The sequence below is a fragment of the Uloborus diversus genome, chromosome 4 (assembly GCF_026930045.1).
Source record: "Uloborus diversus isolate 005 chromosome 4, Udiv.v.3.1, whole genome shotgun sequence".
Taxonomy (NCBI): Eukaryota; Metazoa; Arthropoda; class Arachnida; order Araneae; family Uloboridae; genus Uloborus; species Uloborus diversus.
This window is the reverse complement of record NC_072734.1, coordinates 123,453,463-123,476,562: the sequence shown is the minus strand read 5'-3', so window position 1 is coordinate 123,476,562 and position 23,100 is coordinate 123,453,463. Positions and strand designations below refer to the sequence as shown.

Genomic DNA, 23,100 nt, shown 5'->3' with positions numbered 1-23,100 from the left:
GTAGGGCCCTGTCGCAACTCGTGATTGCAAAAAAAATAATTTGAATTCAAAACTTCAAAATTCAAGTTAAAATTTTTTTAAAGTTTTTTAGGAATAAATTATAGCCTATGTTGCTTCCCGATAATGTAGCTATCTATGGTGAAAAAATGGTTAAAATCGGTCCAGTGGTTTGAATATTACCCCGCACATTCTTACATACAGAAGTAGCCATTTATGTATAAAGATAAGGTTACTTGTCGGAAAATGGTGTTAACGTAAATATATTATTTTTGCATTGGGAAAATTTAAGAATGCGATGATATAATCTGAATTAGAAAAGAAAGTTTTGGAAGTTTGAGGGTATACGCTACAATTCTAAAAAATGTTTGAGAGCAGTGGCGGCTCATGGGAGGGGTTGGAAGGGGCCCGGGACCCCTCACTTTTTTCAGACAATAATATATAACTTTTTATTTATTTTCCTTTTTTTTCTTTTTGTGTGAGTACGTGCTTGAAATTTAAAAAAAAAAAAAGAATTACACCGAATTTTCTTGCCTATAATCTTCGGATTATCTGTTAAAAAAAGTAAAATTAATGAGGTGCGGATTATATACGCTGCCAAGGATTGTCTTTTTTTTCCCCCTCAACATCAACGCATCGAGGCTCAATATTTACAGCAGGACTCGCCGAGACCGTTACTATGCCTGTATGTTGTTTATTTTACATAGTTTGAATGCTCTTCTTACAGAATTCGCGCTAAGTAAAATAAACAACATACAGTAAAGGAAGAAGCCTTCATTTGCACAGTTTGCCATTTGTTCCTTTCTTTTTATTTTGAATATACCCTAAAAGTTATTATTTCTTCACGTTTTCAATTTAGTTGCTAAAATTGTATGTTAAATCAAAACGTATCTAAGAAATACGACAGGGCAGAAAAGATTTTAACTCGGAAAAAATAATGATGCTAGGGTAAATCTTAATTTCTTTCAAATAGAAATCTTTGAATTAAAAATTTTCAATATTTACAGTTAATTTGTCAGTTAGCGCCCCCCCCCCCCACCCTGACTCCGTCCCGGCCCCGTCCTATTTCTTCCTTTATTCTATAAGTTCGTCTGAAAATAAAAGAGTCTCTCCTCCTAATCCCTCTCTTCCGCCAAAAATATTACGGAGCATCAACTTTCATTTGCAGAACTTCAATTTCGCAAAATTTCCAGGGAAAGTCTAAGAATACCTTACAACATTGCTTAAAACTGTGTTCAAAAATCGCTTAAAATTGTGTTTTTGGAAAAAACAATTTTGAAAAAAATTCCAGGGGAAAGCTCCAGAACCCCTTCACGTAAAAATCTTCAAAGTTTGTCTAAACTTGCGTTTTTAGAACTCAATTTCGAAAAATTGAATGGGGAAGGAGGAATTGATTTCTTTTTTTTTTTCAAAAATAAAAAAAAGAAAACGATCGGGGAGAGTCCCGGAGCCCTATTTCTTACCCTAACGTCAATAAATGTGACTTATAAACCGCTGTTTAAGGCTTCAATTTCTACAAATTCTTTTGTACCGTTCTTTCCCCTAACATCACCAAAAAGACCGTCTAAAATTGCGTTTTTAAAACTACGAGTTTCAAAATTGAGAGATTTGATGAGCAAATCAAATCAATCAAATTGATGAGATTTTTTTCCTATTGTGCCCCCCCCCCCTTAAAAATTATTTTCTAGTTGCGCCACTGTTGTTTGTTGTGTTGTAGGATGTACATGTGTGCATATATCGTTTCAAGATTTTTTTTTTTTAATTTAAAAAATGTCTTCTCATTGTTACACAGAAATTATTACTTATTTTAAATTACTGCTCATGTAGTTTTAAAGAAAATGTCACACGTTATCAGTAATTTGAAGAAAATAAAAAGTTCGATTTTTTTTTCTTTGTCCGCATAAAAAATCTGAATCTGGCCCACGGGCGTCGGCAGATTCATATGCAGATGGCTACACTCGCATGTAAATCGCTGAAAATTTTTTTTGAAATTTTTTAAATGTATTTATTTATATTTTTAATTTTTTTTAAATTTACTTTTATCTATTTTTATTTGATTTATTTTAAAGCGAATACTGAGATGTAAAGGGTGTATCAAAATTAACGCAAGATTTGAATTTGCCACAATTTTTGCTGTAAATTGTTGGCAGCCACGGAAAAAGAACAATTTGACAGCTGGGAGTTTAGGGTTAGTAAAAATGGAGTGTTATTCTATTATACAGCCAGCGAAACAATTCAATCACTGCATAAGGAATTTCCTGTTCGTGTACTCTCTCGTTTCGGTGATACGAATTGTACCCTAGATCGTGTGATTTTACATCATTAGACTTCTTCATATGGGGTTATTTGAAGTCAAACGTCTATGTCAGCAATCCCACAACCACCCGCGCATTACCTAATTGCGATATCGAGCGTCAATACAGTAAACCGCTTGACCCGCCCAAACTTTCATTATTTTTCAAATAATTGTTCGTTAATGAAAACGATTTATAGAATCGAAAACGCTCCATTTATAATAACCCTAGACCCTCAGCTGCCAAATTGTTCTTTTTTCAAGATTGCCCACAATTTATTGCAAAAATGGCGGCAAATTCAAATCTTTCGTTAATTTTGGGACACCCTTTATTTTTATCTTTGATAAAGTTAATTAGCTTATAATTTTTACAAATCTCTCTGATTACAATATTTTTCCACTTTTGTAGCTTGGTCTTGCTTAAAATAAAATTAATTTTACTCATTCAAAATTTTTTGTTATTAAAAGATTAAAAACAATATTACTATTAAAAATATTAGATAATTATTGATTTAAAAAATTTATTTATTTATTTTGAAAAGCCAGGGGATGAAAGGGCTTCCTTTGCAGCCTCTTACCGGTTCTGCAAGGACGCGTAGTGCAGCGCCGGAAAGCGTACTGGATATAAACGTGAGATTATTAATTTTCGTGATGTATTTTGTAACTTTTCCTTATCTGATTAATTAAGTTTTATTTGAGGAAGTCGGGGGTGAAAGTGCACCACGCTGCCGGCAATCATGGACATAAACATGAGATCATATCTTTCGCGATTTACTTATAGTTGTTTAAATATTTTGTTGTCCTGTTTTTAAAATGAATTAGTTAAGTTAAGAAAGTTTAAATTTTTAAAAAAATCAAAAACCCTGGGGGGGGGGGGGGGGGGGGGGGGGAGCGAGTGACCCATGATCTGACCCCCGCACATTTTCAAGGCACGAGCCGCCACTGTTTGAGAGTATTCGGCGTATATGGAATATACTAGTGCTAGGCGATATACCGATATACCCTCATATATCGATAGATATCTCCTTCCACGATAACGATATTTAGATTTATATCCGTCCGATATATCGTTTGAAAAGAAAATACGAGACTTAATTACGGAGAAATTAAAATACTTACTTAGAAATACATAATCTTTTATAGCTCTGTGTGATGTTTTGTTGTTTTTCGATATAATATGCCCTGAACTATACCTTTTGCACCCCCCCCCCCCCCCGGGAAATTTTGAATTATTCCGTGAATATATCGATATATCAAAAATATCGATACTTGGGGAGCGATATATCGCGGTATTAAAATTCTGATGTCGCCCAGTCCTATATACTATGGGAACATCACTGGTTCTAATTGTATATTTGCTTTGAATTCATCCAAAATTATTTCGAGGAATGCTCATCTCCAACGGATTTCAATTATAGCAAACTTTTTTTTTTTTTGACCCATTTCAAATTTAGGAGGTAATAAAACTTTTTAAGGATTTTTTTCTTAAGTTTGACTTCTGTTTTTGCTACTTTTCGTTTGGTGGATCTCATTCAGTTTTTTTAATCTAAACTGTGAAGCTAACTGTTTTATTGACTTTATTTTATACCTTTTTTCTTTTTGATAATTTTTGGGTCAAAAAAAAAAAAAAAAAAAAACTCGAGTTTAGTTTTCTGAAAGAATAAATGCAAACATGTTCTTTTGAAATACGAATATGGCTCAAAAACAAGACGTTTGGTCTTGGATCAGTTCATTTCTGCTTGGGTTGAAAAAAGAGAAATTCTTATTGGCAGTTGCATGGTACATCGCCAACTTCGGTTATTGGCAAAGCAAACCGAATCTCCTGAACTCTACTTCAGCAATTGAAATTAATTAATCCTTCGCTTGCTGGAGTATCTTTACTAATACAGTAAAACCTGTAAAGTTGACCACCCTTGTAAGTTGACCACCTGTCTATGTTGACCGTTTTTATCGGGAACGGAACTAGCCCTATCTCATATAATGAAGGAAAACCTCTGTAACTTGACCACCTCTCTATGTTGACCACCTGTCTATCTTGACCACTAATGTACGCCAAATTTGGTCTGGAGTATTGTAAAAAACCCTTTGTAAGTTGACCACTTGGTTTATTTTTTAAAACTTTCTTCAGCATATTATTTTATTTTATTAATTATTTATTTATAATAATAATTTTTTTTGATAGCTTTCAAAGAATGCTTTTAATGCTTTGATAACATACTAGCATTTTACTAACTAAACAACAGCATAAAGCTTATACTGCTCTTTATTCTCCAAACTTGTTTTTCATTTGTGTTTTATTTGAGATAGCTTTTTGTACTTTGTTCAATGAAAATAGGTGTCAGTAGAAAAGTTCAAAGTTTTTTCTTTCAGTTGCAATATGTTGTGGCAACACAGGAATTCTGCTAAAAAGAGCAGACCCGGATCAATACATTTTGGGCCTCCCTGCAACAAAATATGTATGGCCCCTTACTAGCGGCCAGCAGTGTTTATTTGTAAAGCGAATAAGCCTTAGTGCTATTTTTTTTTTCTATTTTTTCTTCAATTTCTAGAGCCGTTAGCCCCTTTAAGGACGCGGGCCCCTCGCACTGCGGGTACGCAGATCTGGGCCTGCTAATGAGTAATGAGTAAAGTTACATCTTTCTGGTGCAAGGGATTAAGAGATAGGACATTTTAATTTTGCCTTTATGAACTGGGAGAGTCGAGCTTGTTGCTTTTTGTGCTATAAGTTTTACATAAAAAGGCTTCAAAAAGAAGGTTAGTGGGACTTGAGATTAATTAAAAGTATGAAAGATTAAAAGTAATTGAAAATGGAGAAAGCCAGAGAAAATTAGCTGGCATATATGGAATTTCTAAAACTAGTGTCTAATACAGTTAAAAACAAGGGAAAAATAACAAAAGTATTGGACTGGAATATTTTAATTATTGTTTAACTTTCAATAATGTTAAACAATGAAAGTGGAGTTGAACAGAAAGAATGAGGGTGAATTCCTCAAAAAAAAATCAATACATGGTGCAAAAAATGACAAAAAAAAAAAAAAAAAAATAGGGCCCTTTATAAGTTGACCACCTGTCTAAGTTGACCGCCAAAGTACTGCACCGCGAGTGGTCAACTTACACAGGTTTCACTGTATTATAAAGAGAGAGGGCGGATTTTTGTGTGTTTATATGTTCGAGGTAATCTCCGGAACCACTGCACCTATTTGAAAAATTCCTTCTCTATATGAAAGACGCTTTCTTACTGAGTGACATAGGCTAAAATTCGAAAAAAATCCGATAAATAGTTCTTTTTTATTCAAATTTAGGCCCAAATTTCTCGTAAATTGCCTATTATTGGCCATTAAAGGGTTGAAAAATTACTTGCACATATTAATATTATATATCGTTGAAAAGGGTAGAATTTTTTGCGTTCTAAGCAATTTGTTTCGATGCTCTAACTTCATTACGACGGGAGTAATTAGCGTTTTTATCTCGAACTTTTTTAGGCTTAGCTGAAATTTAGGCACTACTTTCTTCATTAAATCTATCAATAAAAAGTGAAGGAATTGTCCCACAGTTTTCTTTTTGACACCATTGAAAAAAGCGAGATTTTTTACTCCAGAAATATCTCGGCCTTTGGTCGAAAAAATTTGCTTTTATCTTCAAAGGATAAAAAGTTACAAGCGTTTTTAAATCAATATCGAAATGTGTCATTTTGATTCAGGTTGTCAACTATTTTATTTTCACGTTTCCACGGTTACGCTTTTTGAATACATTGTTTAATTCCTGAGTTAGCATTTAATATCTTAAACTTATTTTATTTCATATTTCCATGGTTACGCTTTCAAAATCCATCTTTCGCATTTTAATTTCTTAAAAGTATTTTAATATTTGTCGTCAATGTTTGGAAGGGTAATTTTGAATGGTGTTTTTGTTCTTTAATAAATAATAAAAGTTAAAATATAATAGCCTTTAATGTCCTGATTGTTGAATATATGTCACTCGACACAATTTTTATTCTCAAGGTAGACTGGGCAAAGCCGGGAAACGCAGCTCTTAATATATAAAGATTTGAAAGCTACTGTTAATGTAATCATATACCTTTTTGTTTGTTTGGCGAAACAGTTATTTAATCTTGCCAAAGAAAAAACATCCGCTTCACTCGCAAAAGGACTGGGTTCCGGTAGCGTGGTCGCTTGGAGCGTTAGGCGCTGAGCAGTTCAGTCTAGGATTATTGTTTTAAGGCAGCTGTTAATGAAATTTATTGTTTTGGCGATTTGTTTTGACATAAAAGAAACTTTTGATTTGTTTTTATCAGAGTGAAATGTACAAAATGTTTTTTCTGACGATGATTTTTGAATGGTCCACGGCATGTTTTTTTTTTCGTTAGACGGATGGATTATGATAGCGTGGTTGTTGGGCAAGTTTGGCGACAAACAATAGAGTTATGGACCTATTTTTACATTTGAAAGATATTATTTGATGTATTTTTTTTTTGTTTATTTGGCGAAATATTTTATATTGCAGAAAAAACCGCTTCACTAGCTAAATAGAGTTTTAAAGCAAATGAAAATCTAATTTAATCATTTGACGAAAAGTTTTAACTTCCAAAGAAACTTAAATATATTTTTTTTTTTTTTTTGAAAAGGTGAGTACGCATTTTATACAAAGAAAAATGATCATTTCACATCAAAGGGGGAGGGGGCGTCAATTTTTTTTTCATTCAACGGACCTCCATTAAATTTTTAGCACTGGCATCGCTGTGCGGGTACTGCTAGTAAGTTATAAACTCAGGAACAGTGAAAGTAGTGCCCCAAGAAGGAAGCATTGGATTGAAGTTGAATTTAATGTACAGAATAATACAGATGAGAGATACACTTGATCCCAAAATCTAGACAATTAAACAAATACAGGCTAAGAAATGAGATAAATACAGTGCTACTTCAATAGCGCGTTGGACCACTTTTTGCCGCAATACATGCTGCAATACGGTCAGACATTGAGCTAATTAAAATTCTGGTGTTGTCCTAAGGCAGATGGATCCTCAAATTTTGAACGACCACTTCAAAATCTAGCACAGAGTAGCACGGCGACATCTGGCGTTTTAGCTGATCCCATACATACCCTATGGGGGACAAGTTGCGGGAGCGGGCTGGCCATAGAAGAGTCTAAACAGGACATAAGAAGTCTTGAGCAACTCTAGCTGTAAGCGGGCGAGCACTTTCTTGTTGGAAAATTGTTCCTGGAGGTCATTTAGGAACGGTCCTAGATGTGGTTGCAGGATGTCACTAAGATAACGCTGGTCCGTTAAGGTTCCACGTACCACAACTAGACTGGACCGGTTATCATTGGCTATAGCCTCCCAAACCACTATGCCCGCTGTGCGGGCAGTGTATCGTGCGATAGAATTGGTAGAGTAGTACCTTTCTCTAGGGAGCCTCCACATCCTTTCGCGGATACTATCTGACCCCAAAACGAATCGGGATTCATCACTGAGTACTACTATCTTTTGCCAATCAGTGACATCCCACATTGCTCTGGCTTTGCACCATTGCAGACGGAGTTACCATGTTTTGGTGTTAAAGGGAGTACACTAAAAGGGTATTTGGACTGCAGTTTTACTTCCGCATGACGTTTAGAAATGCTCGGGGAACAACTGCTACCCTACGTCTGCTGGTATGGTGAAATGAGTCATTGTGGGAGCCACGAGCGCTTGCCGCACGATCCTTTCATTCTCTCCTCGTGGTCTTTCCGGTCTCTCCTGACCAAGATTTTTGCACATGGGTACCATTTCGTGTCCACTGCTTCCAGCAATTTCTAACAGAACACTCCGAACGGTTCATCGAGGCAACAACACGGCTCGTCGACCAGCCCGCACTTTTCATGCCGATTATCAAACCTCCATCAAACTCGCTTAACTGTGAGAAACACTTTCTATCTCGTCTACCTGGCATCCTTCTCTCATTAAGGTTCTCCGACAATCGGGATGTAATCGTACCATTTATAAAACTTAAATTATGCGCTGGTTTATACAGCACCTTTTTCCCGATTTCACCGATATTGTAGGGTAAACGGTCATGCGCATTGACACCAAACTTGGATCATTTGCATATTAGATGTCACTCTTCTTATATGCAAAATTTCACGATTGTACCTATCTTCTTTCTTGGGGCGCTATTTTCATTGTTCCTGAGTGTATGAGCCCAACTAGTCTCATACATTCAGTAAGTTACCGCCCTATAGCCAGGGCTAAGGCAGAAATACATGAAATACACCGCCAGCTCAGTCAATTCCAGCCGAGGACTGCAGTTTCGTGCTTATTAGCACTCATCAGCCCGGCATAGGACTAACTGAGCTGGAGGTGGAAAAGTCTTGGCTTCCTTAAGAGGTTTTCCACCTCCAGCTCAGTTAGTCCTATGCCGGGCTGATGAGTGCTAATAAGCACGAAACTGCAGTCCTCGGCTGGAATTGACTGAGCTGACGGTGTATTTCATGTAGTCTCATACATTTTGTATTTCAAATTTGATCCTTGCTTACGATGATGCGCGTTGAATATGGACAAATTAAGGAACGATAGCTACTATCAATTTGAAATGAACTCGAATGTAATCATTACTGCTTTGCAAAGAATATTTATCTCTCATTTGACATTTTTTAAAGAAAAAGTTTCTTTTCTCTTCCCTTTTTAGTATCTCGAAAAGCGGTTCGGAAGGTTGACGAGGATTATTATCTCAGGGCTCTTTGTATTACAAATGGTAAGTACAATTACATTTCCTTATGAAAATCAATTTTGCGTTATAAGATTTTGCCGTACGTGTGTATAAAAACTATCAGCTAATGTTTTACCTGAAAAACTGACAAGCGAACAGTATTGCAAATTGTTTTCTTGAACATCGCATTTTTAAAAAGAACTAAATGCCTCGAGCAAGAATCAGCGGTTTTGAAGTTATTCTAAAGCAGAGTTTCTCAATCCTTTTTTGACCCGCGGACTTGCAAAAGTTGTGGTAAAATTTGTAGATATATAGACTTAAGTCTTTTTTCAAAATGCAGTTCACGCGAGCAGAAGAGCGACAGGCACATTACAGTAGCTAACAGGGCTGCGGAGTTGAAAGATAAATGACTGGCTCCAACTTCTGAAATTCCAGAGCCTTCTACTCCGACTAATTTTATCCAAAACTAGTCCAACTCTGACTCCGCGGCCACGGCAGAGTTTCGGACTCAGAGGAAAAATGACGAACTCCGACTCTTAGAATTTTAAAGACTTTGACCTCCAACTCGACGACTCCGACTTCGAAGTCCTGGTAAATACTTTACACTATGACAAATCCTTTCGCGCGATTTCACACACAAGTGTGTTCGGCGAGATGCATTATAACAGAGAAAGCAATCTATAAGAAACAGTTGTTAACAACAATGTTTGAAAATTTGTGACAATATCGTCGCTAAAAAGACTTGGGCGTTTCTCACTTATAAGCATTTTGCAGAAAACCGATTTAAAGATTTCCAGTTTACTGTATCGCTTGAGAACTCCACCAGTGTGGGGGACTGAAACGTTTTTACTGTTTATTGTAGAGATACACTCAATGGTCATATCATAAAATCGACTTTGGACATTTCTGTGGTGGTAATAACTCATTTTTCGATTTTTTTTTTTTTTTTTTGAGATGTGCTCTTTCGTCTTTTTAGCGACGATATAAACAATAGACATTTAGCTGTCTGCTTTTTTCTGAAGATAAATGTATTTCTCTAAATCTAATTACCAGCAAGAACGAAAGAAGAAAAAATCACGAATTTCTTTCGAAGTCATTTGTGGTACACATAACATTCTTAACTCTGTGCAAGAAATTCTCCATTCAGGGCTTGCTTTTCCCCGAAAATGAAACTGTACGAAGCTCTTTAGACTCATGAACTTTTATCTCTGCCAAAATTAGTCAGATTTCTGTATATGTGTAAAACTTCACATACAATCGACAAAAAGAAGCTGAGTTTCATGCAAATTTAAAAAAAAAATGTTTGTGTTTTATTTTCACGAAAATTGTAAAAATATTCCTCTGTACTGATTCAGTACACAGGAGTTTGAATCGATTGCATATATATTTGATTGATGTGTCTATTCAATCGTTGCAGGTTTTGTTTATGTCAGTTGGATTGTATTCTCCTTCTATAGCACTCAGCGCAGTGAGCGGTCTTTCGCACTTGGTGTCCATCTTGACCGTGGGTCTGGTGTGCGCTTTCTACTGTACGCTGGTGAGTACTTTTTTCAAAAAATTTTATGCTAACTTAGGGTAGAATGCTGCGTTTTATTGTCATACGTAGTACTCCACAAAGATACAAATAGCCTAGTCCTTAGTAGATAGGGCATTAAACATTGAACTCTTCACTGTTAAAACTACAGGATGCATTCAGCACCTTTCAATTGAGAAACGCTTGTTCACCAGCGGCACCCAATACGGAGCCGAAATCGCACCTCTAAATAGGGTGAAAAACAGGCACCTTTTAAAAAATAGACAGACGGAGTGAAAAAAAAGGAACCTTCGGAGAGAGAAATTGCACCCTTACTATAGATCCTCCTCCCCCATATTGTGTGCGTTTTTGAATACAGTTGTGTATTTTTTTTTCTTCCTTTTTTAAGTATTGTTTTGATTTATGATATTCTACGTTTTGGACATTTTTTACATTGAACTCGGTACTGGAAATGATTAAAACATGTAATTACAGCATTTGATCATATTTCAGAGTTTTCAACATAGTTAAGAAGTGCTCATTGCTCTAACTCAGTGTCTCTCAACCTCTTTTGACCCACGGGCGCGGTAAAAGCAAATGAAAAACTTTGCGGACCAGTGAAATATTTATCGTTTTCTTAAAAATTCATAAAATAAATAATATTAATAACTCTGGAGCCGTTAAAAACATGTGAAAAATTCAGAGTTCTGATGAGTTTTTTTTTACAAAAAGTAATGTTAAGAATTAATAAAACAATAAATATCTTACTATAGATCCTCCTCCCCCATATTGTGTGCGTTTTTGAATACAGTTGTGTATTTTTTTCTTCTTCCTTTTTTAAGTATTGTTTTGATTTATGATATTCTACGTTTTGGACATTTTTTACATTGAACTCGGTACTGGAAATGATTAAAACATGTAATTACAGCATTTGATCATATTTCAGAGTTTTCAACATAGTTAAGAAGTGCTCATTGCTCTAACTCAGTGTCTCTCAACCTCTTTTGACCCACGGGCGCGGTAAAAGCAAATGAAAAACTTTGCGGACCAGTGAAATATTTATCGTTTTCTTAAAAATTCATAAAATAAATAATATTAATAACTCTGGAGCCGTTAAAAACATGTGAAAAATTCAGAGTTCTGATGAGTTTTTTTTTTACAAAAAGTAATGTTAAGAATTAATAAAACAATAAATATCTACCCCTTTACTTTGAATCAAAGATGTCACAAATTGTTATAATTTAAAGACGAGTAATTATTTAATGTGAGAAATTATACATTTAATAAAACATGACGCATTCCGAAAATGAAGCATAGCTGTACTTATGGATTATTTACATGATGAGCTAAAAATATTCAGGGATATTACAGTTACGGAAAAACAAAATCGTTTCATAAACGTTAATCAACAAGAGTAACAAAATAAAATGCACATGAAGTTTTTCGACAGTTAAAAAACCAAAAGAAACTTCTAACGCTATCGGGACATTAACCGCTAACAGGAAATCATTCAAACACTTGAATGAAAAAGCAAAAAAAAAAAAAAAAAAAGAGCTAGACTGAGAGAGATATTTTTTTCGCTAGCTTTTCTGTTATAATCTACGAAGAACAAATTTTTATTAAGATTCTCACTTGTTGATTATTGATAATCTTATAGCAGGTGTGTTTTTTTTTTTTTTCTTGTGATTAATAAAAGCTGCTTATCGAGTACTCAAGAAAATAATGACAGATATTTTTAGTAGCATTTTGAATGATGGAAATTTCACGATAGTAACGGTTAACTAACTAAAAGACAGTAACGGTAACTGAAAAGCAATAAATGCACTTTTAAACTCTTGACTATGTTTGAAAGCCCTAAAAGCTACAAAGTGATCAAAAGCTGTACTTACTTGTAATTTCGGATAATTAATCCTAGAAAAGTTGTGTTTTAATCCAATAATGTACGTCATTCAATGTGAAAGACACACAAACGCAATCATCATTTGTCCGCCATATGGAGGTGGTTGAATGTATGTCTAAGGCAAAAGCGCATGCGCAATGAGTCTTTTTGCGATTGCATGCTGTTTTGGCTCCTTTGCTCTATTTTCTAGCCAGCATTGCACCTTCAGGCACTATGCTTTCACCTTAGACGGAATATTTTCACTCGTCCGGACCCCCTGGTTATAACAGTGTTGATCGAAGGGTTTTTCCGATCTGTTTCAATGATCAATGGAATGAATTTGAGATGCAATATTCGCTAACTCAAGACTTCTTTTTCAATATATTGTGCTCTTAGAGCAGGAACTAGTAAATGGAGGGAGCAAGTCCAATCATTGGCTTAGCAAAAGCTGAGGTGAAGACCGCAAGTCACGTGACTCAACACGAAGAATGGTTGACACGTTTTGCGTGAGACTAGCGAAAGAAATCTGATTTCTTCCACTGCTTTACTTTGAAATCTATTACTTGACTTGGAGTTTTTTCTTCATAAATGAGTCTTCATTCCTTCCATTTTATATTTTCTCACAGATTGCACAGTTTGCAGTTGTTGAGTAGACTGACCAGGGAATGTAGGGGCTCCCCGAACTCAAATTTTTCGGAGGGCTAAAATTCTCAATTTGCCAATTGAAACGAAAATGTTTGCCGAATGTTAGTAAAATTTCTCCGAATTACGATAATTTTGCCGAATGGCGAATGGCACTCCAAATATTGCCGAGTCGTCAATCGAAATTGCTGAATAAGGAAATTTTTGGAAATTTACGGTGACCTCCCATCGAAGTGCCTCTGAATGAATAAAGTAAAAATAGGTTGTAAAAGAAAAGCAGTACCGGACGCCATTCCTTTCCTGCTCTTCTGTTCCGGTACTGCAAGAGGAATAACGGCAGTTCACTAGTAGTGTTCCTCGCCGCTGTGATCTAACTGGGGAAGAAAAATATTGGGTGTAAAACTTCCGGTGATAGACAGAAGACTGTCAGTTGTGTGCCAGGTTACGTCATATGTGTGAATTTTTTCCAAGGAAAGAGTGGGAAGAAAATGATACTGTTCAGCAATTTCGAAAGTCTAAATTGATGAATTTCCCCACCAGTACATCAATTTCGCAATTTGAAATTGATATGCTGGTGGGCTCCGGAGCCTAATATCGATGAACTTTGCTACTTACTATCTAAGTTTTAAAAGTTCGTTGCAAAAAAAAAAAAAAAAAAAAAAAAACGAATTGCTGGAACTGAGTTCCCATATACATTAAGCCCTAGCTCAAATCTGTGAAAGACCAAAGTGACGATGATTAGTGCTGTGAAGGTTTCTCTAACAGCGTCTGAACATCAGGTAGGCCGTCAAGAAGAGAGGAAGAAAGAATGGCCAGATAACTTCTGCTTTTCGTGAAAATTATCTTTTTGCATCAAACTTCTTCATTGTGAAGGATGTTGTTTTTGGTTGCCGGAGTTTTCCGGGGATATCATGTAGCCATAGTCAATCATCAGTAGCCAATCTCGAAACAATTCGTTACCTCCGCACTTTACTTCCGAAAAATCGCGTTGCGGGGGGGGGGGGGGGATTTCGTATTAGCTCACAGACAGGTTACTCGTGAAAATCTACCTTAATATCAATTTTGCGTGAAATTGCTCGTGTTGTAGCGCGAGTTTCCTGTGATTTAGAACTTCTGGACCTTAACCTGATCTGAAGACCCGTTTTGCACCTGATTGAAGATTTAGAACTTTTTGATAAAAATACATCACACAGCGAGTGTGTGCAACATCTTCACCAACACTGCTGGAAATTCGAAACCGTATTACCTATGCTTATTTCAGTGTGCCATCCGCCATGCTGTACAATGTGCAGAGAGAAGTGCAGTCCCGTGCCCATTTGTGCTGAAATACATCATTTTGAGCATTACAAATAGACGAGGCTCATTTCTGGCAAGTGCATTTTTGTTCAATCAAGGGCGGATACGAGGGAGGGGAGATGGGGGCGATCGCCTCTCCCTTGAGGGACCCTGCACCAGATTGAAGTTTTTAAATTCAAGTGCAAGCCATTTTTGAAGACGTTAAGGAAAGAAATGGGGTTGAAATCCCCCCCCCCCATGAACATTTAGGAACTGAAGTTTCAGAAACGCAATTTTAGAGGATCTTTGCAAATGTTAGGAGGAGGCGTTTGGAAGCCTTCCCTCGGACATTTCGCAAAATTTAAGTCTTAAAGACGCGATTGTAGACATCTCAGGTAGTGTAAGGAGAAAGAATGCATTCAGTGGCTTTTCTCCGATAATTTTTTGGAACTGAAGTTTCAAAAAGTGCGATTTTAGACAACTTTCAATGATGGTAGAGGGAGGGAGTTTCGAAATATTCCTCCACGACTATTGCGAAATTGAAGTTCTAAAATTCAATTTTAGAATACCTCTTGCAACGGAAAATTACAGGAATAAGTTTGGAGTTTCCTTAGCTAAATCTCTATATTTAAGATGTTTTAGATAAAAATCCTATGGTAGCCCCACCTCCTCCCCCACAAGCTGTCTAATCAGAAACATAGTAAGATGTAAGTTAAAAATCAACCGCCCCCTCCTTGAAACATTTCTGGCTCCGCCCTTGTGTTCAATGCAATCAAATAAGGGTGAGTTTTACGCTTAATGTTTCAAACATTGCTGTGAGGGGAGTGTCTTTTCTTTCTTAATTGGATGATGCTGAGAACAACTTTGTCGATAACTTTTCTCCAGTATCTCGTACAGTTTCTGAAATAAGAACACTAACTCCGAATCCTGCAACCGTGGCGCCGTAAGCAGCTTCATAGTGTAGAGTATACTGTCTGACCACGGATTGCATGGAAAGGCAAACATCCGATTTACAGGCGGAAATGGGCACATCTATTAGTTTTTAGTGTTGCCAGTTGTTGCAGATGCATCCTCTGAATTAAGCAGAGTCACATTCAAATGAGCGGAACATGAGAGCCAAATTTTTACTTTTCTCTCTCATTCAGATAGACCCGTCTTAACCGGACGTTTTCCAATTCCATACAATCCGTGGTTAAACAGTAGTGGCTTTGCTATGCCTAGCAGACCATACTTTTATGATTATAGCTCTTGCCGTTCAGAAATTATAGAGGTGAAACGGATTTTTGTGGGCACCCAGTAGACTGTTTGATTATCGATGACATGGAAATGCAAACACCTGTTTTAGAAGCAGAAATGGAATCATCTATTAGTTTTCAGGGATACCAGCTTTTGCAGAAGTCCGTTACCCTCTAAATTAAGCAGAGTCACATTGAAATGAGCGGAAACGTGCATCGGTTTTTTACTTTTCCCCTTCATTCAAATACTAAACTTGTCTTAACTGGAGTTTGCTAATTCTATACCATCCGTGGGCAGACAGTACATGCATTAATTTGTTATTTGTATGGTTTCGCTTTCAGGGTGGCATGAAGGCCGTCTTGTGGACAGATGTCTTTCAGTCTGTCTTGATGTGGTTCGCCCTTCTTTCAGTCATCATAAAAGGCTCCGCTGACCTGGGAGGCGTCCAAGAAGTTTTCAGGATAGCCGGAGAGGGGGGAAGACTCAACTTCTTCAAGTAGGTGCAATAAAGACCCTTGCAATTTAGAAATGCAAACGTTGTTCTGTATGGAAGGTTTTTTTTTATTTATTTATTTATTAAGGAGTTACACTTTGCTACCAGGCCTGTAATTTTATCTCAAGCTAAAACTAAATATTTCAAATATTTCTTAGATTCTTAAGAAATTCTGAAAAACAAAAATTTTTGGTCTGTAGAAGTTATCAGGAAAAGGAAGTATTTCTTTTCATAAATGTGCATTACAAAGTGTAGTCTCAATGTAAGAAACAGCAGAAGTGAGAGAAAACTTATGAAAGGCTGAAAATGAATATTTATTTTTATCATTCGTCCAGATGGAACTACTTTTATTTTATAGGGGTCAACAAGAGACAGCCAACAGTGACCCCAAGTTGTTTTATCTTCTTTTTCTGGAACCCTTGGTGGACCTTAACTTGCTTCATAATTTTCTCCCACACAACCTGTTGCCTGAACTGTCCATCCAATAGCGAATTCTCCTTATGGCCCAAGAGGAAGATATTATGACCGTGTCATTGGGGATGTCGTCCATCCATCTTTTCCTTGGGCATCTGGGGGTCTTATTCTCATAGGTGATCAGTTGAAAATCTCTTTAATGTCGTAATTGTTTTGTCTTCTTTCAATATGTCCTAGACATGAGAAGCTCTGTGATTAAGAAATTGTTAAATATTTTCCCCTGTTATACATTTCTCAATTTCTAAGTGACTTCTTTCTTCATTGGCCATTATCGTCAATAGGTCCAGTTATTTTTCGTTCAAAAACCAGCAGGTCATTTTCAACTTTCTTTGACATTTTCAAGGTTACACTTCTAGTCTGATAATTGTCTTACACAGTCCTATTTTCAAGTCATTTTATATCTTATGTAAATATATGGTTGAAAGTTATTATCAAAAAAAAAAATGTTGAGTTGGATTTCATTTACGAAAGAGAGAAGAATTCGTAATTATTATTAAAACATAATCAGTTGATTTATTTTTTCCTCATAGTTTCAATTTTGACCCGACACTGAGGTTCACAGTGATGAGCACTTTCATTGGAGGATTTATGTATGGCATCACCACTTGTGGAGCTAATCAGACTCAAGTTCAGCGCCTATTGACTGTCAGCACCCTCAAAAGATCACAACTGTGAGTATTCGTTCGTTCATTCATTAAGTTTTCAAAATGGATCTATATCGCACTAAAAAATTTTCTTCGTAAAATCAAAAACAGCAATCTTTTTTAGCGAAGGAAAGTGAAGGGTTATAAATAGGACTGCACAAGTCTGTCGGAAAATGACCAACTCCTACAAATTTTCAAATCTGCTACTCCTTTTCCCCAAAATCATTTCATTGTCTTTGCAGAACTACAGGCTCGCGAGGGGAGGGGGGGGGAATTCGGCTACTGGAATTTTATAATCTTCTACTTCTTTACTACCAAAATTAGTCCGACTTCGACTTTACAACACTGATTATAAATCTTTCGAGAATCAAAGTTTACCGTGCGATAAAGGACTAGTCAAAAGTATTCTTTGAAGTCTTCAGAAAAATATCAATGTCTCCATCAAAAGGGTACACATTTGGTGAGAAAAGTCACTAGCTATCTTGGGAGAAGCATGCTCAAGCGCGGATGGCAATCAAAACCTCTCCATTACAATTTAGCTGACTTTCCGCCATAGTGATGTAAAAGTTACATAACGAATAACTTAAATATGCTCGATATTAAATCAAATATTCCTAACTTTGAATGGATCGAAATTTTAAAGATGATATTTGGGATTTATACTCGACAAGAATGCGTTGATGAGCAGGTTCTTCGCATTTCACATAGTACCACTATTCTGTACGGTCTGCATCTATAGCAATCAACAGAAGAATATAGTTTATTGCCATGCGCACAGCTTTGCCATTTTGTCTGGAAATCTCATGTAGAGGCCTCCCTCAAGGCGCGATTTAGAAATTTTAAAACAGTAAGCCCAACATATCTGCCGGGACCATCTTGAATTGTGCAATTAAATAAAGTGCTGTAGAGTTACAATTGAGAAGGTATATCAATCAAAGCCACAACATATCCAATTTGAAAGAAAATCGAGTTAGCAGCAGTTTCAAATATTACAGGATGTTCCTACAACATTGTATTATTGTTAGTTTCAGGCAAAAGAAAAATCAATTCATACTTAAGTTCTATTTTAAAACTTAAGAGTCCGAAATCAAACAAGAACGTGTCCATAGGCTTGTTTCGATCGAAAAACAAGTCCATTCGGTCAATAGAAGGCCCTTATTTCGGTCACGTGTCCTGAAGCTCATTTACACAGACAAGCTTTGTGCTACTAGCTGTTGAGGTTAAGGAGGACGTCTGTGAATGTTTTTAGCTTCTTAATTCGTTCAAAAACTAACATGTCCATTACGATTTTAATCGAAGAAAAGCATGTCCATCAGATGAAGACATGTCCAAATTTAAAAATTTAATTATAGATTTATTGTTTTCCTATATTTGAAAGCTTTTTCTTAAGAATATTAAGAAACTGAATCAATCTGTATAAATTGATTTTTCCACAAAAAGATATTTTAAAACACGTTTTTCGTGAGTTTCCAAAAATGGTTTAGAATGATTATGTTTGGTTTTGATTAGTACCTCCTTAATTACACATCTTTTTCTCATTGCATATGCATGGATATAAGCCGCAATGCCAGGGTGTAGACGTGTGGTAGTCAGTCTTTATTTCACTCAGACCACACACATGACAACTATGTCACATGGCCGATTAAATTTGCTTCATACACTTATCAGTAAATCAGACCCGGACTCTACCCCTCCCTCATGAGTTTTGCAGAAACGTTTTTTTCTTTTTTTTTTTACAGCGATTGCTACTTACACTAACTAATAACCAAATTTCCCTCTTCAGGGCCCTTCTCATCAGCATCCCCATGAACCTTCTCATGTACTACACCATCTACACCTGTGGCCTCGTCATCTATGCCAACTTTGCCAACTGCGATCCTCTGCTGTCACCACAAACGACGGGAATCTCTTCGGGAGACCAGGTGAGTGTTATTCAGTAAGACATACCATTCGCTTATATACAATTTCAAGAAATGGTATTTAGACCTCACTGTTGAAACATTTACTCAACTGATTTCACCCAACTTTTGTAAACAGTGTGTTTTGTAAACATGTGTTTTTTTTTTTTTTTTTTTGTATACTTCACAAGATAGCAAGTCACATACACCGGACACTTCAGCTGCATGGAATTTGCAACTATAAATAGTAATAATTAAAATAGGTTTTTTTTTCTTTTCAGAAGGTGGTCTCACGTTGCTCATTTAGTAAAACTAGTCCTTTAGATCGAGTGATAAGCCAGGATTGCAAACTCAAGTAGAGCATTAAATAACAGAAGCAATTGGAGACGGAGTTTTCGGACAACTGATTCTTTTTTTTTTTTTTTTTTTTTTGAGAAAAGATCTGTTACGAGAGAACGGGAAAAGTTTCGCTGTCATATCGGAGCAATGCAACAGTAAATTTAAGATTTGAGAACTGGAATACTGTCGGTTTACTAATGTCTCTGTTAATCGGTATTCGAATAACCGATGCTTTACATATAGCTTCTCAGAGACATCAAGAAAACACATCTGGTCGAACTTCTGTGTGAGGAATTTTGATTCTGTACGCGAGGGGCATGCTGTCATATGCCCCCTTTCTCAACGCCAAGGGAAAAAAATTTTGAACAAGTCAAGCATAGTAATGATTAAAAGCATAACTGTACGATGTTCCTTCACGACTGAAAAAGTGCCGAGTTGCTCGAAAAATATTCAAGGTTCTGAAACATAGTTGAGGGAGCAGGGGGGGGGAGATTTTTGATAGATTCAGAAATATTGAGAGGGACGAGTCCCCCTGTCCCCTATGCCAACGATGCCTGAATATTCCAGAAAAAGCGGAAGGACTGGGAGAAATTTATTGCCTAGGTCAAGGGTTCTCAAAGTGGGTGCCACAGGGAGAGACAAGGGATGCCGCGAAATGCCCACGGTATCAATTACATGTAATTATAACAGAGATAGGCAAGGGTACCTATCTCTTAATTAAGAACTAGTGATTTCTAATTCTACACAGGGTGTCGCGAATCGAAAAAGCTTGGGAACCCCTGACCTAGGTATTATTTTTGAGTGTTTTATAATAGTAACAGCTTTGGTGGCTAGGGAGTTTTTCTTTGGGGGTCTGGGACAGCAAATTCCCTATTCTTTAGATCAGCAGGCAAGAATAGAGAAACGTAGAGAGCAAATGAATGACCTCCTTAAAAGTATTTCTTTTTCGCCGACGCTATTTTTTGTGACTGGGCGACACAGGCTCGGCACTGGGCGACTGGGGTATAGTGTCGCCCACTTTCTATGTTGTTTTATGCTCTGACATGAGTGCCCCTATTTTTCCTTCACTCTAGTTGATCCCATACTACATGATTCGATCCTTTAGCGCCTACCGCGGGATGGCAGGATTCTGTGTCTCGGGTGTCTTCTGCGCCGCCCTTACCTCCATCTCCTCCGCCGTCAACTCACTCGCTGCCGTCACAACGGAAGACTTCGTCAAGCCTATCTTCCTGCGCCGCGGACATTTCTCTGAGAAGGCCTCCACCAGAGCTTCCAAATTCTTTGGTAAGTCCTTAGTCCTTCCCACACTAACAGTTTTATTTCAACAACTATTTTGCACACAGCCTTCATCCGGCAGCTAATAAGTTCGGGGGAAAAATTAAATTGAAAATAACAGACTCAGTCTACGCCGATCTGTTTTCTGGAATGAAATGCTCTTGCAATTTGTTTAAAATTTGCTCAGTGGTTTTTTGTAATGAACTTCATTCGAAGCTCTGCACAAAAATTATTTAGAAGCAACGCTGTTCTTTGTCGTGCTAAAAAGTCCTTCCCATCTCGGTTCGCCACACCGGTATTTTCACCTAACCAAGTGAATTTTCATCACCAATGACTATCTGCTATGCGTTCTTATCCAGCAATGCAAATTTGAAGTCTGAGAACTTCATTGAACATAGTTTTCGTTTCTTAGAACGATCAATATGTGTGCTTGATTATTCACAACAATTGAAATCTGAGACGGGAAAAAACAACAATTCAAATAATCAACTTCCAATTTTAAAAAATCCACACCGCCAAAAAAAAAAAGTCTAAAAAATCAAAGTACGATTTCAGTATTGAACTCAAACTTAAAATCCAAAAACTTGATATAGTACACTACTTATCCACATTTAACAGTAAATACAACATCACAAACTTAATTTGAGACCCTCCCCCTTCTCTTTCCCTATTATTGTTAATATTTATGACACAACCAAGTATTGTCAAATCAAATTCTAATATCTTTACCTGGAACCGGAACGAGCAACAACACTTCATTTCACAACATGCAGTCTTAATTTCCGAGCACAAGAGTAAAATAATTCAAATATTCGAGCAATTTCTGTTTTAATAAGAGAAATATAATTCCAGTAGTATTGATATTAATATGCACTGAAGTTATAACCTAACCGTGCAAACATGAAGTGCTAAATAACGTGAATTCAAAACAAAACATTAGCCATTTTTAAAACAAGCCTTTTTACTTTGGCTAAGATGCTCTTAACATTTAAAAACAAGTATAAAACATTGGTTAAATAACAGGTTTTAGGCTAAAAGAGATTGGAATTCTAAAATGACACCGGAAAAACACTATCATCCATTGGTAAACAAAAGTAATAAAAAAACAAGCTATAGTTACCACGCAGTTATTCAATCCAATCGCCCATGAATGCTGTTGTCATCGTTAAACATCTTCAACTACAAAGTAACAAGCACTGCTACGAGCCAGCGAGATGATCAAATGCTGGAAAGTTACATCTAGGCACCGAAAACCATGATTAAGTGAACTACATCTCCATTATAGCATAACAGTACAGTCCGGATCTCCGATTTTTCCTTCAAAACTTAAAACTTTTTTTATATCCAGTATTAACGAAAAGCACACAGAAATAGGATGAATTTGCGGTCCGGAACTAGGGCCTTGACTTGCTCCCCCCCTCCCAATCCGACACTGAGTACAGTCAATAAGAAGTCAACCAGTTTTAACGAGTCTATAATATTTGCAGGCGACTACACACTCAACTAAAATATGATATGAGGAAGAAATGAGGTAAGGGTAAGACTAAAACATAACTAAGAGATCAGAACCGATCAGATAAGATATGTTAAAATTAACTACAACTGCCGACACAAAATCTTAAATAGGTTACATTCTATTGATTCACTCTTACGCAGCCACGTCGATGTCTGTTACCAAACGGATACGCCCCAAAACTTGTTCAATGAGAGCGCACTATTGGAAAGCCACCAAGTGGCAAGCAAAACAAGTTGCTATATTATCTATTAGAATTCGCCCGAATAGTATTTCTTCCAAGACTATAAGATGATTCTTAAAACTAGCAATAAGATTCGGCGACCCCCTTGAGTAATATTATCCTTTCATTATTGTTACATGCAATAAGAAACGAGAACTCAATAAAGAGTTACACGAAAGACTAAGATGCCGATGGTGGACTGATGGGTGAGCAGCCGCAGGCGACTAACGGATGTTGGCGAGCGAAATGAGATGGGACGGAATCCCCTAATTACTATTATATGTCATTATATATGATGTTATTATTTTTGTTGTTACTACTTTTGTTGTGTTGCAGCTCTCTTCTACAGTGCGTTATGCATAGCGATGACATATATAGTCGGAAACATCAAAGCGATCATCCCAGCCGCTTTCGTGGTCTTCACTGCCATTGGTGGTCCCACACTGTCCATCATTACCTTGGGGATGCTGACCACCACATCCAATCAGAAGGTATCATTCGACCATCTTCATTCTAACTATATGTCTACTTCAATAATCTTTACACTGTGTTGCATGAAACCCCGTGGCTTCGTGGTAAGCCTCTGGGAGTTCGGTCACCCACAACACCTTCTAGAAGAGAAAACCTCTGGACTGAAACGATTGCGCAGCGTTTGTAAGCCGACTCCCTTTCTGAAACGAACTCGCTACTTGATCGTATTCCCAATAAGGGCATTTTTTA

The 23,100-nt window shown here is 36.8% G+C and overlaps 1 protein-coding gene across 1 annotated transcript in view; it reads left to right on the top strand.

Annotated features, from left to right (window-relative positions):
- Positions 1-23,100, top strand: part of LOC129219825 (putative sodium-dependent multivitamin transporter) — a 51,687-nt gene that overhangs the window by 5,080 nt on the left and 23,507 nt on the right. The window contains exons 2-8 of the mRNA XM_054854130.1: positions 8,956-9,021; positions 10,394-10,513; positions 15,863-16,017; positions 17,019-17,159; positions 18,916-19,054; positions 20,443-20,653; positions 22,717-22,871. Coding sequence (XP_054710105.1) covers positions 8,956-9,021; positions 10,394-10,513; positions 15,863-16,017; positions 17,019-17,159; positions 18,916-19,054; positions 20,443-20,653; positions 22,717-22,871 — 987 coding nt within the window. The remainder of the gene's footprint in view (positions 1-8,955; positions 9,022-10,393; positions 10,514-15,862; positions 16,018-17,018; positions 17,160-18,915; positions 19,055-20,442; positions 20,654-22,716; positions 22,872-23,100) is intronic.